This window comes from Salpingoeca rosetta (assembly GCF_000188695.1).
Source record: "Salpingoeca rosetta unplaced genomic scaffold supercont1.16, whole genome shotgun sequence".
Lineage (NCBI taxonomy): Eukaryota > Choanoflagellata > Craspedida > Salpingoecidae > Salpingoeca > Salpingoeca rosetta.
Genome location: NW_004754918.1, coordinates 489,924 through 504,923, shown reverse-complemented (window position 1 = coordinate 504,923; position 15,000 = coordinate 489,924). Strand labels below are relative to the sequence as shown.

Here is a 15,000-nt window from a genome sequence, read left to right as displayed (position 1 = left end):
TCGCTGCAGAAGCGTGCAAAACTGACCTCGACAACAACAGCAGCAACACCCAACAAGGACTCCCCACGCAAGACCAGCAACATCATCACCACCACAAACAACTTGTCCATGTCGGCCACGGTGGCTAATGCGCCCACCACTGCTGCCACTATGGCGACTGCCAACGGTGATGCAACTTCCAGCACGCCTGCCACCAGTGCAGCACGCCGCGTCCGCAATCGTGCAGCCCGCGAGCGCAACGGCAAGGGAAAGACTGCAGCTGCAAAAATAGCGGCGGCAGCAGCAGCAGCAGCAGCAATAGCAACAGCAGCAACGAGGCCGGAGAGTGAAACCCGAGCAGCGCCGCAAACAGGTGCACCAGGTCGCGGTGGTCGTAGGGAAGGAGACGCAACAACACAGCTTGCAACCGCCATCCTACAGCGGCGGCACATGCGACGCAGCGGTGGCAACGAACCAAAATCGGCAACGAAACAGCTCTCTGCCAGCGTGGAGGCGCTTGTGGCGCTGTCACGCAGGAGTCATCGCGCCCAAACGGATTCGCAGGAAGAAGAGGCGGAGAAGGTGACGCATGCTGTTGCGGTGACGGCAGCAAGCATGAACCAGGTTGTGATGGGTGGCGAGCAAACATCGCCCATCCTGGGCACCTCGTCCCACCTTCTCCTCACAGCAGCAACAGCGCGCCAGCGGCACCAGCAGCAGGAGCAGCAGGAGCAGGAGCAAAGGAAGAAGGAGAGGAAGAATAAGAAGGCCAACACCAGGGATGACCAAGACGAAGAAGGAGAAGCAGCGTCGTCAGCAACCGCAACATCAGCAGCACCAACAAGAACCAAGGCCACGACCGCTGTTACCTCATCGAAGCAGCACAGAGGAAAGCGGGGCAAGAGGCAAGTGCTGCACTTGGGTGCACAGCCGCTCGGAGCAAGGACAAAGACACAGGAGCCCGTCGGCGGACAGACCAACGTAGAGGAAACAACGAAGGGACCTGATGCTGCACGTGCCACCAGCAACAACGAAAGCAACAACGTGGATGAGGGTGGAGAGAAGCAGCAGCAGACAGAGGAACAGCAGACGAAGGAGGAGAAGGAGAACAGCGCCGAGGCTGTTGTCGAGGTGATTGAGATTGTGAGCGAGGATGCGCAGACACAGCAAAGGGAGCATGAGCATGACGCCAGTAACAGCACGAGCGAAGCAGCGGAAACAGCAACGCCAGATGCGAAGTACTCTGAGCAAGGCAATCAATCGGCTGCCAAGGGCGCTGGTCGTGCTGCTAGGGATGATGATGAGGATGATGACAACGAGGAAGGAGATGACAACGAGGATGATGAGGATGGGGATGAGGGCGAGATGCCGGTTGGACAGTTCTACCTGCCGCCAACACAGGACAATCCCGCAAAGAAGGCAAAGGTGGCCGACAGCACGAAGGAAAGCAGGACACAGGCGGCACCGGCAAACAGCAACAAGGCAGCAGCAGAGGACGAGCAAGCAGACACCCAAGCTGCTGCTGACGAGGATGGCGATGATGATGAGGGTGAGAATGAGGATGAGAACGAGGATGACAGCAGCGAGGTGAGCGAAAAGAGCATACACATATCACTGTCACAACAAGAGGTAGCATGCACGCCGCTTGCATCTCACCAGAGCAGCGAGCGGGTTGAGGTGAGCGGCGTCCCAGCGACGGACGAGCGCGGCCAAGCAGTTGAGCGCAACGATGATGATGATGATGATGATGATGATGATGATGATGATGATGATGATGATGATGATGATGATGATGATGATGATGATGATGATGATGATGATGATGATGATGATGATGATGATGATGATGAACAGCAACCACAGCAACCACAGCAACCACAGCAACCACAGCAACCACGGCAGCCACGGCAACGACGGCGGCAACGACAGGACGAAGAGCCAGGTGGCGATGAGCAAACAGCAGTGTCCCATGAAGAGGCTGTTGACAAGAACAGCAACCGCAGCGTAGACACGAGCGGGCATCAGGACGACACCGACGGCGGTGGCGATGCTGATGGGCTTGACACACAACTTGCACACAACGTCCTCGTGCCAGACACGCCAGTGAGCGACGATGGGGGTGATGACAACAGCAGCGGTGGTACTGGCAGCAGCACAAGTGCTTCCCGAAATGCAGATGGCGGTGAGGATACTGCTGGCGGTGCCGTTAGGGAGGCGACAGCACAAGATGCGGCGCGTGCCACTAGACCTGGCGCCACCGATGGCGTCATCACGGGTCCGCACGGTGCAGAGGAGCGCACCGGCCACAACACCACTGCCACAGACGAGGCTGACACATCCAGCGCATCTGCCAACAACGATGACAGCAACAGCAACACCGGTGCTGCCGTGCGCGAGCAGGAGGTGAAGAGCAAGCCTGGATTCCTGAGCAAGCTTGCGGCACATGTGATGTCGACGGTGGCGCGAAGAATGAACACGGCGGGCGGTGGAGAAAGTGACGATGGTGGTGATGATGACGCTGATGATGAGAGCCAGGCCTTTTTCACGCAGCAAGTGTAATTGTGGTTGTTGTGTCCACTTGCTTAGCCGCTTATTTCCGTGGGTTGCTGGTTCTTATTCATTGATTGAAGCGTGACATGACACGGTTTTTACTGTGTTGGACTTGAGAAATAGAAAAGATAAAGAACGCACGGCGTTGTAAAACCCACTTCGTTTGCTACAGCAGCTGATACGCATGCATGCAGGAGGGAGAGGGGAGGTTGTAAATAGCGAACACGTGTGTGTTTGTTTGTTTGTTTGTTTGTTTGTTTGTTTGTTTGTTTGGATGTGTGTTCGTTTGGATGTGCGTGTATGTGTGTGTGTTTTTGTTTTGGTTTGGTTTGTTGAATGTGTGTGTGTGTGCGTGATGAATGGACTGAGAGGTAGCGAGTGAAATGTGAACCAAAAAGATCAGTGAAGCGAGAGGCCCGCCTGCGGACCAACTGAAGAGCAAGGTGATGGCACATCAGGTGTTGGCGTAGTATTTTGCCTGCAAGCAAAAAACAAAGAAGCAAGATGGGTGAGACAACATACAAGCAGTGTGAGAATGGCGTTTGTGTGTGTGTGTGTGTGTGTGTGTGTGTGTGTGTGTGTGTGAATGCAGCAGCACAAGACAACAAAAGTGCACAAGACGCACAACGCACGCACACACAGACACAACGCACACACAGACATACACAGACACACAGACACACACGTACGCCATCGCAGTCTCAAGTACACACACATGTACACATGCACAACGCATGCACGCCGTGATTGCATGTGGATCGTACCTCATCGAAGCACTTGCGGCTGCACACCATCTTGCGCACGGGTATGCCGGCAAGGCCGCGGTCAAGATGAACGCCGCTCCGCGCAGGAATAAACTGCACTGCCTCCAAATACACCGACACAAACCACCTGCAATGATAGCAGTACACGTACAGGGTTCGGAGTGGATGTGAAACGGGGATGAGCGAACACGAAAGGGTGTGCGTGTTCGTTTGTTGGAGGGGGAACAGATGTAGTGTGTCACACATGTCAAGACGATTGTGTGTGTGTGGGGGGGGGGGGTTAGGTGCATGATTAAAAGCAAAAAAAGCTTGAGAAACCACAGGAGGCACTCCGACAGAAAGAGACAGAGAGGCAAAGCAAAAGATCAAAGACCCGTACATGCACACACATGCACACACATTCACGTCAACAAACATATCTCACACATGACACACATCACACGCTCCACCCACAATGCACACACACCCTCCGCAGACGGAGCAGACGTCGCCGCAAAGTAGGAAGTCTTTGCATTTGTCGTTGATATTTAGAGCGCCCACACCCGCCACAAACGCTTTTCGGAAGGACTCGCGCGACACTTTGCCGCGAGCAGGCATGGCCGTGCTTGCGTGGTGTCCTGGCCGTTGTTGCTGCTGTTGCTGCATCTTGTCACCACCGCCTTGCATAATGGGGTCTGATATGCTTGCAAGCACGCGCCGTGCGACGAGCTCCTGCAGCGGCAGGACGTGTCCCATTTCCGGAATGTGGCCCCGCGATTTGGATTTGAATGGATTCTTCTCCAAGTGCAGGTGCTTGATGCGACTATGGTCAACGACCCGCCAGTCGAGCCTGCAATGTTGGTGAGTATGTGTGTGTGTGGGGGGGGGGGTAAGCGAGTAAGTGAGTCTGTGAGCGAGTGGGTCAATCGGTCAGCGAGTCAGTGTGTGTGTGTGTGTGCGTGTGTGTGTGTGTGCGTGTGCAAGAGGAGAAGCTGTGGGGAGAGACGTAAAAGAAGTATGGTCGCAAGACACACGACGAATGCGAGCGGGCTGCCATGCAGGCGGATGTGGAGCAGCAGCAGCGCCACTGACGTGCGAATGCGATTGAGGGAGACGTCGAGAACAGCGAGACGCCGGCACAGCAGAAGACAGAGCGGAATGTCCACGAGGGCATTGTCGATCAAGATGAGCTCACGCAGCATCTCAAGTTGCCCCATTGCTTCCGGCAGGGCAGTGATCTGATTCCCTTTCGCCGAACACATCCGCAGCTTGCGCAGCTTTCCGATCGAACTGGCAAAGGTGGGAGCGGGGTGTCGTTGCGGTCATGAAAAACGCACGTGTATGCGTGGAATGTGTGTGTTTCGTGTGCGCATTTGCAAGGAGTGTATTTCTCATGTGTGCATGCGTGCGCGTGTGCAACCTACGAGGGAAGTGTGGTGAGTTGGTTGAAGTCGACAGAGAGCGACTCGAGATTGGCCAGCCCGCCAATGCACTCCGGCAGTTCGGTGATAAGATTGTTGTTGAGGTTGAGCGCACGCAAGCTGAGGTGAGTTGTACAAGGCAAGGCGAGCAAGGCACCGAGATGAGCTTCATGACTATGATGGTAAGGTGGAGCAGACTGCAGGAGTATACACGCACTCCCACAGTTTGAACGATCGCAAACAAACAGAAATACACACGCGCGCACACACGCACACAGACACACGCACGCACTCGCGCAGTTGAACGCTCGTACACACAAACAGAAATACACACACGTGCGCACACGCACACAGACACACGCACGCACTCGCGCAGCTGAACGCTCGTACACACAAACAGAAATACACACACGTGCGCACACAGACACAGACACGCACACACATACACACACAAACCTGGAGAACTTTGGCTCTTGTACCGGCTGCGGGAAGACGGTTGTGATGGAGTTGTGAAAGGCCTGGAGGGTTTGCAAGTCTGGCATGTGCAGCAAAAATGAAGGCAGCGTGTGCAACTTGTTGTTGCCAACATGCAAGAGCTTGAGGTGCTTGACTTCTCCGATACAGTCCGGCAGCGACTGCAACTGGTTGTTGTTGAGATTGAGCTTTTCCAAGACGGGGCACGACGTGATGTCGTCTGGCACCCTTGTGATCTGTGCCCAAGGTGCATGGCCAAAGACGTTATTGGTGAACGCGCGCAGACGATGAGGATCAAACTCACACTTTTCAAAACCCAAGGCGCCTAGCTTCCACACACACACATACTCACTCACTCTGGTGTACACCCACAGGACACGAAACCAACAGACAGCACACATATGCATGCGTACTCGCGCACACACACACACATCACAGCGCAACGGACACATCTTCACGTGTACATTACACACGCATACGCACACACACACACGCACACACCTGTTTCGAGGCCATGTTCAGGGATCGGACGCGTTGCGGGTGCTTGAAGGCGACGGCCCACGCCCGGTACTCGCGGTCGTCCATGGGAGGTGGGCCACCCGCTTCTTCGCCTCCTGCACTGGAAGCCATTGTGGCTCGTGAAGGCGAGTGCAACGGCGCTTTGCTTGGGCTGTGGCTCACCACACGGAGGCCGCCCAAGACATCCAGGAATTCGTCGTCGTCATCGTCAAACTCCTCACCGTCTTCCTTGCCATCGTCGCCATCATCTCCCATCGCGTCTTTGCCCACCACCCGGATCATGACCGCGCGGCACCGAAAGCCCTCGAGATGCAAGCAAGACGCAATCCCTGGCCTTCTGCGTGTTGCTTGCTGCGGTATGCTGTGCGGTGGCGGGTGCTGCGTCTGGCTGGTCGTCAACCACTGAACAAGCAACGCCGCAGTCCTTTGGTGTTATTGTAGAATATTTGCTAATGGTTTGTTATGATTTTCGGCAACGGACAGACCTTCTTGTTCTTGGTAAGCTGGGTCGTTCATCGTGTGTGTGCTTGCTTGCTTGCATGATGTGTGATGTGAGGTGATGCCAGACACACACACACACACACACATACACACTGACATTGTCTGTTCAAAGCTTGTTTAAGGGGTTTTCAAAGTTGGAGCTGGCAAAGTAGCTCTGCAAGAGCTCCTCTGCTGCGCCGCCAGGGGTGATGCGCTGTTCCATCAGCCGGTGCTCCAGATCCGCAATCTTCTGGCGCGTCGGTGGATGCTGCTTGAAGTGGCGCGCAAGCTGGTCCTCCACATACCGCCACATCCACTCCTGTGCGTGTTGTGTGTGTTGTGTGTGTTGAGCGGGGAAATTGAACAAAGAGCACACACAGCAAAGGAAGACGACGAGAGGGAGATGAGGTCAAACACAAGGTATGCGCTGCGATGCTTACTCACACACACACACAGCACAAGCAGAGATTTATTCATTCCCGCACAAACACACACACACACACACACACACACACAACACACACACACACACACACACACACACACACACACACACACACACACACACACACACACGGCACCTTGTATTGGAGGCCGCGCTGGTGCTCGACGGCATCGCGACCGACGTGATCGTAAAACCTGTTGACGCCGGCCCACACGTCATCCAGGCCGCGGCCTTTCAGCGACGACACCGCAAACACCTGCAACAGCACAACCACCATCATCACGCCGTGTCCATCGCCAATGCCATGAGAGGGGCGAAAATGGGTGGCGCTCATGGTGGAGGTCAACAGCATCCAAGGGCACATGACAGCAGCAGTAACAACAACGGCAGTCGGGCAATGGAAGCGTACGTCACGCTTTGACTGTTCACATTCATACATACATCCACACACACACACACACACACACACACACATCCACACACACACACACACACACAGCACCTCTGGGTCCCATCTCTGGTGTCTGCGGCGAAGGAGCTTCAAGGCGCTCGTGTACTCAATCTGCGCCTGCCGCGCAACCGTCTCCAGCCCACCATCCGCCTGCACCCACATATATGCACGAGTGTGTGTGTGTGTGTGTGTGTGTGTGTGTGTGTGTGTGTGTGTGTGTGTGTGTGTGTGTGTGTGGGTGGGTGTGTGTGTGTGTATTGTATTGTGGGCAGAGAAGGGCACGCCAGTGCTACACAGCCGCGTATTCCTTCGAGTCATCGGCTTCACCTTGTTGATGACCAGCAGATCTGAAAGTTCCATAATCCCGCGCTTGATGCCCTGCACACACACGCACGCACACACGCACACGCACACGTGTGTGAGTAACGACGGCACACATGACAGTTGTAGAGGACGTCAAACCCCTCAACTGTAACGCCTTGTTCCAACAATTTGACCTGAGTAGTCACAACAGCAGTCACAGCAATCACAGCAGCAGCAGCAAGAAAGGCGCGGCTGTACCTGCAGCTCGTCTCCGCCGGCCGGTGGCAGAAGAAGCATGAAGAGGTCAACCATGCCTGCAACGGCCACCTCGTTCTGCCCAACACCAACCGTCTCCACGAGCACAACGTCATATCCGACACTCTCGCACAGCACAATGGCGTCGCTCGTGCTTCGCGCCACACCACCTGCAGGGTGTGTGTGTGTGTGTGTGTGTGTGTGTGTGTGTGTGTGTGTGTGTGTGTGTGTGTGTGTGTGTGTGTGTGTGTGTGTGTGTGTGTGTGTGTGTGTGTGTAAGGTGCTTGTGGACCAGGGATGCGGACGACACAGCAATCTGACTCCACCCCATGGCCGCCGTACCGAGTGCGCCGCCACTCGGAGACGGGCGAACAAAAGCGCGCGAATCCGCAGACAGCTGAGGCATCCTAGTCTTGTCGCCGAGGATGGAGCCACCGGTCAGCGACGACGTCGGGTCAATGGTCTGCACAGTGGACAGTGCATCATTGAGAGGTGTGTGTGTGTGTGAGTGCGCGTACATGTGCGTGTGTGTGTGCTTCAGTGAACGAATGGCAAGGACAGATGGGCGCGCACTCTCACGTTGGTGCAAACAGACAGACAGACAGACACACACACACACACACACACACACACAAAGTCGCACAATCACAGTCGGGCAAGTGGCGGAGCCTTGTGCAAGCACACGCTCACGCACACTCCAGAATTTCACTCAAACACGCACACACGCACACATGCACACACACGCACACACGCACACATGCACGCACGCACACTGTGTCGTCATACCAGGACTGCGAGACGCTTGCCCTGTTTCAGGAGATGTGTGCCAAATGCTTCGATGAAGGTGCTTTTCCCAACGCCTGGGGGTCCAGATATGCCAAGCCGAATGGTCTCCTTCGGGAACATGGTTGCCTCTCCATCTCGTCGCTGCTGCAGCAGTGCAGACAGCAGGCCCTGCCCTTGCTTGAACTTGTCCAAGTTGCGTGACTCCACTGCACAACAACGGGTCGAGGGCAAGCGATTAGCATCAACACACCACCACACGACGACAACAGCCAAGCAAAGAGGCCAGCAGTGACCGGCATCAGTGACAAGCACACGTACACACACATACACACACGCCGGCAGCAACAAGTGCCAACATATACCAGCACAAGCACACACACACATCCACACACGCCGGCAGCAACAAGTGCCAGCATATACAAGCACAAGTAAGCAAGTCAGTGAGTGGTATTCAGGACACAACACACTGCCACAGCGTGTCGCAACAAGCAAGTGAGGCCAACCTAGCGTGATGGCGCGAGCCAGTGCGGCCCGCTTGCCAGCGTTCAGGCCGTCCAACAGCACCCGCGTCGCCTGGCTCAGCATTGTGCTTGGTGACCAGCAGCGAGTTGTGCTTTGTATCCAGTGGTGCTGCAATTCTTTCTTCGCCCGCGCTGACTCATCAACGACAGCAACGGATATGCCCGTGAGTTTGGGATGCGTGTGTGTGTGTGTGTGTGTGTGTGTGTGTGTGTGTGTGTGTGTGTGTGTGTGTGTGTGTGTGTGTGTGTGTGTGTGTGTGTGTGTGTGTGTGTGTGCACGCACTGCTTGGTGCAGTTGGCACTGCGTGCGGGTGTTCTTCTTTCGTCTCTGCTCTGCGCCTAAACCCACCAACTGCATCATGTCACTGGCCACGACTGCAACCACACAGCGATCCGAGCCGCTGACGCGGGAGCAGTGGGAGTCGTACTTTGCTGACGATGGCAGGGTGCTCAACCAATCTGAGATCCGCAAGCGCGTGTTTGCAGGTGAGGGAGGCACTACTGTGCGCAGCACAGCCACGTCTATTGTTGTGCATCTGCCTACGTGATCACGGGTTGCGCGCTCCTGTCTCATGACAGATGCACCCACCTCATCACACACACTCTCTCTCACTTGCAACTTCAAATCCACACACATCACACATCACACACGCCTCACGCACACACACACACACACACACACACACACACACACACACACACACACACACACACACACACACACACACACACACACACACACACACAACTTTAACAATGTGCAGGTGGCATTGACCCGGAAGTGCGGAAGGAAGTGTGGTTCTTCCTGCTGGGCGTGTACCCGTTCCTCTCCACTACTAGGTCGGTGTCACAGAAGAGGCGGGCACTTGGCTCGCTGGTTGTGCCCATGACTATGCTTGGCGGCCTGTGCGCTACCCGCCCGCCGCAGACACGCCGCTTACATGCCACTGACCGCGTGTGCTGCCGTCACAGAGAACGAGAGGTGCTGATGCGCACGCGACGCATGGAATATCGTGCCATGAAGGAGCGCTGGCAGGAGGAGTTTGAGCCAGAAAAGGTGCGGCTATCGCACACTTGTGCGCATGTGTGTATGTATGTGTGTGTATGTGTGTATGTGTGTATGTATGCGTGTGTATGTGTGTATGTGTGTATGTGTATGTATGTGTGTGTATGCATCAGTGTGGGGATGTACATCAGAGCGTGCCTGTACGTCACAGTGTGCAATCTCGACGTTCTCACGGGCATTTGCACCTGCACTTCCTGCTTGTGCTGCAGCATGATGCGGGCGACTCCTTCTCCGCAGCAGACGATCTCGATCCAGAAGACCAGTTTGCCTTTATCCAGGTATGTGCGTGTGCGTATGCGTATGCGTATGCGTATGTGTGTGCGAGTTTGCTTATGGGATGATGTCCCTCGCATGGATGCTGGTGCTCATGGTATCTCACTCACATGGAACATGTCTCCTTTTGTGCTTGTGTGTGTGTGTGTGTGTGTGTGTGTGTGTGTGTGTGTGTGCGTGTGTGTGTGTGTGTGTGTGTGCGTGTGTGTGTGTGCGTGTGTGTGTGTGCGTGTGTGCAGGCGAAGATCACAGCCATGGGTCACCAGTTTGACCGGCAAAAGGCAGACAGCTCCATCGTGAGTTTGTTGCTTGTGGTCGTTCAATCCTACACCTACGAGCATCACATTCAATGCACACTTCACGCACAAGCACAAACACGTGTACAATCACACAATCACACAATCACACAATCACACAAGCACACAATCACAAACGCACACACACGCGCGCGCGCACGCAATCACTCACAAACAATCATGATCACAATCGCATACAATCGTCACAATTCCACCATCATCGTCACACCTCTGCCATCGCCATGACCAGCGCACGATCAAGAAGGACGTGCCGCGAACGGACCGGGAGACGGAATACTTCCGAGAGGATGACAACATCCATCTGCAGTGGCTCAACGACATCCTCATCACATACGCCGTCTTCCACGAGGAGGTGCGCATTGATGATGGTGGTGATGGTGGTGGTGGTGGTGGTGATGGTGGTGGTGATGGTGGTGGTGGTGGTGGTGGTGGTGGTGGTGGTGGTGGTAATGTTGAAGTGGGGCTGCCGCTTGATGTTCAATGTGTTGCTGTCTGTGTCACACCAACAGCAACGCCCCCTCCCTTCCGCACATACACATACACACACACACACACACATACACTCTGTTTGCTGGTGGCAGGTTGGATATGTGCAAGGAATGAACGACGTACTGAGCATCATCCTCCCAATCATTGATGACGAGGTGTGTGTCGTTTGGTGTCGTTGCGTGTGCTGTTATTGCGTTGGACATGTGCGAACCGCCTGTAACTGCACACACCCAAGAGTCCTCACCTTCTCCATTTCTCATCATCACCACATCGCCACCACCACCTCCATCATCACCACATCGCCACCACCACCTCCATCATCACCACATCGCCACCACCACCTCCATCATCACCACATCGCCACCACCGCCTCCATCATCACCACCATCACCGCCGCCACCAATTGTCAGGTCGAGGCGTACTGGTGCTTTGCGCAGTATCTGGAGACGATTCAGGCCGATTTCATGGCCACGGGCATGGTGCAGAACCTCAGTGAGTCCAATGCGTGCGCGGCGTGATGTGGGCTTGTGGTGGTGAATGTGCGCGCGGATGGATGACTTGTGCTTACGTTTACTCGCCACTACGCCACGTTGTGCACACGAACGTCAACTCCCACTACCACCACCACTGAATCGCAACTGTATCACAACGATTGCATCATTATCACAACGATTGCATCATAGTGTCTAATGCCACCTGTCCATCGCATCACCGCCGCCACCACCGCCAGGGACGCTGGAGGAGCTTGTTGCCATTATGGATCCAGACCTGCGGCGGCATCTCATCGATGTAGATGCGGGCGAGATGATCTACTGCCACAGGTGACGATGGTGATGATGATGATGATGATGATGATGATGATGATGATGATGATGATGATGATGATGATGATGATGATGATGATGATGATGATACGTAGGGAGGAGGGGTTGTTGTCGCCGTGAACACAAGCATGCGCTTACTGCGGCTGCTTGTGCGTGTACGTTGCTTACTCAACGCCCTACCAATGCACACATACACACACAAACTTGCGTGCACACACAGGTGGCTGCTGCTTGGCTTCAAGCGGGAGTTTGTGGCGGAGAGCAGTGAAGCTGTTTGAATCCTCTGCAGCATCACCTCGAGCTCTCAGGTGATTGTGGAAGATGTGTGACATGCGACGCATCTCAGTGCATGTTGTGTTACGTGCATTGCTTGCTCGTCTGTGGCGACACCGTGCTGTGTATTGTACAGTGTGTGTATCATCAGCGTCGCGGTATACTGGCTCGTGATCATGGCGACACCATCTATCACCACCATCGCCATCATACTCACACCACCATCATCACCGACACCATTGCTGCTGTTGCCATGATAAGCATCGAGGCTGAGCGCGAGCGGAGCAAAGAGCGCCGGACACAGCGGCAGAAACAGCTCGGAGGCACAGAACTCGCACCCCAGGAGAAGGCCGAGGAAGGTGCGCTGCCAGCTGGTCTATGCTGCTGCTGCTGTTGTTGTTGTTTGTTGTTCTTGTTCTTGTTCTTGTTGCAACCATTCCCTCAGCACCTTATTCACACACATGCGCACACACACACTCTCTCTCACACACACGCGCGCGCGTGCGCGTGTACACAATTTTATTTACCGCGTGTTTGCAGCGGCTGGGGACACATTTGAGACGAAGTACAAGTTTGAGCTGTTTGTGTGCATTGCAATTCTTGAGGAGTACCGGGACCATCTCATGGCGTGCGAAACGATGGCCGACGTCTTCCAGTTCATCAATGGGTGCGCCTCTTTCCTCTTTGTGTGTGTGTGTGTGTGTGTGTGTCTGTCTGTCTGTCGTCACACGTGTATCATGCGTGGTTGTCTTGGCTGCTGACCCACCACCCTCTGCTCCTCTGCTCACACCACCACACCACATCGCAGGCTGAGCGAGAAGATGCATCTTGACACGATTCTGCTGCGGTCGGAGGAGGCGTTTTTCCGCTACTGCCGCGAATCCGTGCACAGCACGCGCGGTGCCGACGACTACCTGCTCAAGAGCTGATGATCATCCCCCGAGGGGTGGTGGTCGTGGTGGTGGTCGTGGTGGTGGTTGGTGGTGGTGGTGGTGGTGGTGGTGACCATTTGTAGTGGTGGTTTCGTGAAGTTTGGTGTTGGGGGCCATCACTCGCTCATGATCCGTGTGCTCGCTTCAATCCAGTTCATATCACTTGTTTAATCGTCTCCCTTGTGCCTCTCACCCCTTTGTCGCTTCTTCGCACCTCCCCAAAACAAACAAACAAACAAACAAACAAACACACACACACACACACACACACTTTAAGTCTTTTGTTTCTCGGCTCAAATCATGTACACAAATGAAAAGGCATACATGGCATGGTTGTTTATTGCACCCTCAAGACAGAGGGAGACAAAGAGACAGGAAGAGGAAGAGGGGAAGAGAAACATACAGACACACACGGAAGGGGGAGCAGTGATACAGCAAGACGATGAGCAACAATGCAGTCATCACAGCACGGGCACCGCATGTGCCGTGCAGACGTCCAACGACAACACACAAACCAGCCTAGAACCAAGTTGTTTGTTGAAGAGACACAAAGATGAGAGCAAGGCGAGACAGCCAACTCAAAGAAAGAGTTCACTACGAGCAGTGTGCTGTGTAAAAATGTAACATGTAACACTGAAACAACACGACGAAACCAAAAAAGAACACTGCTCGCTCGAGAGAAAAGCAAATGCACCTTACAGGCACACTCACACATGCACAAGCAAACAAAGACTGGCACAAGAAGCTGACTGAACCTGAACGCAAGAAAAGGACACGACACGGTGTACAGCGCAAAGCGACGGCAAGTGACGAAACATCACGCTGCCCGCGTCACATCACATCACAGCACAGCACACGTGCGTGGTGCTGTGTCACAACGGCCGCAGGAGGTTCGAGAAGAAGTCAAACGCGACAATCATGATGCCGCCGCCAGGCCCCAGCCTGACGAGTCGTGGGAAGAAGCCCTTGTACAGGGCGGACAGGCCCTCCGTCGCCAAAATGCGTTTGAGAGACGAAAACACGCCCGTGTAGATGCGCTCCTGCCCAGGCAGCTGGTTCTGGAGCCTGCTCTTGACAACATCAAACGGGGTGGCAAACACAACGCCAATCATGCCGCCAACGAGGCCAGACAGAAACTTCTTCGACAACACCTTGGCTGCAGAGACGCAGGAGATGGGGGAGGTGGTGGGCGTGGATGGTATGGATGAGACAAAGAACATGAGCAGCGCAGGACACCGCAAGCACAAACACCATGCGTGATCAACACACATCCACACACACACACACACACATGTGCATACACGCACACATACACACACAAATGCACACATGCACACATTGCACATGAACACGAACGCACATACCGTGGGAGTCGTCTGGTTTGGAGGGAAACCAGTTTCGGACGGTGCCAATGGCAGCAAAGTACGTTCCATTCCACGCGGAGTTGCGGCAAATGTGGGCGAAGATGCCATTATAAACAGACAAGACACCCTCCTTTGCTACCATTTGCCGAACACAGTCCCACGTGTTCTGCACACGCAGAAAAGATGGGTTGTGTGTGTGTGTGTGTGTGTGTGTGTGTGTGTGTGTGTGTGTGTGTGTGTGTGTGTGTGTGTGTGTGTGTGTGTGTGTGGCGGTCTCACACAAATGTGTGCGATGTGTGTTTGTTGAGAGCATACCGCGTGCGCTATTACGAGAAAATCTGCACACCCCCGAGAGCAGACGAGACAAAAACGGCACATCCAGCGCACACACACACACACACACGTCACGCACGCACGTGAGATATGCCCACAGCAAGGGCCGCTCCAGATGTGCAGAGGCACGCTCACTGTATGTATGGAAGAGGATCCTCTAGCGCGCCACGGCACTTTGCTGCGATCAAAGAGGGCAGATTAC

The 15,000-nt window shown here is 54.6% G+C and overlaps 5 protein-coding genes across 5 annotated transcripts in view; 2 read left to right on the top strand and 3 right to left on the bottom strand.

Moving 5' to 3' along the window:
* PTSG_07086 (uncharacterized protein) overlaps positions 1-2,685 on the top strand; it is a gene marked incomplete at its 5' end in the record, with an annotated part of 4,280 nt that extends 1,595 nt beyond the window's left edge. The window contains 2 exons of the mRNA XM_004992444.1: positions 1-1,566; positions 1,639-2,685. The exon at positions 1-1,566 is cut by the window's left edge and continues 26 nt beyond it. Coding sequence (XP_004992501.1) covers positions 1-1,566; positions 1,639-2,538 — 2,466 coding nt within the window. The 3' untranslated portion in view covers positions 2,539-2,685. The remainder of the gene's footprint in view (positions 1,567-1,638) is intronic.
* Positions 2,686-2,761: 76 nt separating this feature from the next.
* PTSG_07085 (uncharacterized protein) lies at positions 2,762-6,124 on the bottom strand. The gene is made up of 7 exons (XM_004992443.1): positions 5,669-6,124; positions 5,150-5,403; positions 4,697-4,813; positions 4,365-4,562; positions 3,760-4,122; positions 3,294-3,420; positions 2,762-3,007 (listed from the first exon to the last, which is right to left on the bottom strand). Exons 1-7 carry the CDS (start codon positions 5,966-5,968, stop codon positions 2,984-2,986), a joined length of 1,383 nt encoding a protein of 460 aa, XP_004992500.1. The 5' UTR covers positions 5,969-6,124; the 3' UTR covers positions 2,762-2,983.
* Positions 6,125-6,286: 162 nt separating this feature from the next.
* PTSG_07084 (LAO/AO transport system ATPase) lies at positions 6,287-9,096 on the bottom strand. The gene is made up of 8 exons (XM_004992442.1): positions 8,910-9,096; positions 8,407-8,612; positions 7,963-8,083; positions 7,624-7,790; positions 7,390-7,440; positions 7,114-7,212; positions 6,748-6,867; positions 6,287-6,485 (listed from the first exon to the last, which is right to left on the bottom strand). The coding sequence occupies exons 1-8, from the start codon at positions 8,989-8,991 to the stop codon at positions 6,294-6,296; spliced, it is 1,038 nt and encodes a 345-aa protein (XP_004992499.1). The 5' UTR covers positions 8,992-9,096; the 3' UTR covers positions 6,287-6,293.
* Positions 9,097-9,286: 190 nt separating this feature from the next.
* On the top strand, positions 9,287-13,098 carry PTSG_07083 (uncharacterized protein; the record flags this gene model as incomplete). The annotated part of the gene is made up of 12 exons (XM_004992441.1): positions 9,287-9,413; positions 9,692-9,767; positions 9,900-9,984; positions 10,203-10,271; positions 10,506-10,562; positions 10,813-10,935; positions 11,165-11,227; positions 11,483-11,564; positions 11,803-11,893; positions 12,431-12,528; positions 12,710-12,836; positions 12,978-13,098. The coding sequence occupies 12 exons, from the start codon at positions 9,287-9,289 to the stop codon at positions 13,096-13,098; spliced, it is 1,119 nt and encodes a 372-aa protein (XP_004992498.1).
* A 493-nt stretch (positions 13,099-13,591) lies between these two features.
* The window catches only part of PTSG_07082 (inner membrane transporter), a 2,511-nt gene continuing 1,102 nt past the window's right edge, over positions 13,592-15,000 (bottom strand). Inside the window, exons 3-4 of the mRNA XM_004992440.1 lie at positions 14,466-14,631; positions 13,592-14,257 (exon numbers count right to left, since the gene is read on the bottom strand). Coding sequence (XP_004992497.1) covers positions 13,974-14,257; positions 14,466-14,631 — 450 coding nt within the window. The 3' untranslated portion in view covers positions 13,592-13,973. The remainder of the gene's footprint in view (positions 14,258-14,465; positions 14,632-15,000) is intronic.

Coding starts and splice junctions, on each gene's coding strand:
- PTSG_07085 (XM_004992443.1), bottom strand. CDS start 5,968: ATGATCCGGGTGGTGGGCAAAGACGCGATGGGAGATGATGGCGACGAT. Junction 4,814..5,149: donor CAAGAGCCAAAGTTCTCCAG/GTTTGTGTGTGT, acceptor AACTCACCTCAG/CTTGCGTGCGCTCAACCTCA. Junction 3,008..3,293: donor GCCGCAAGTGCTTCGATGAG/GTACGATCCACA, acceptor TTTTGCTTGCAG/GCAAAATACTACGCCAACAC.
- PTSG_07084 (XM_004992442.1), bottom strand. CDS start 8,991: ATGCTGAGCCAGGCGACGCGGGTGCTGTTGGACGGCCTGAACGCTGGC. Junction 7,791..7,962: donor TCCGAGTGGCGGCGCACTCG/GTACGGCGGCCA, acceptor CACACCCTGCAG/GTGGTGTGGCGCGAAGCACG. Junction 7,441..7,623: donor CCGGCGGAGACGAGCTGCAG/GTACAGCCGCGC, acceptor GTGTGTGTGCAG/GGCATCAAGCGCGGGATTAT.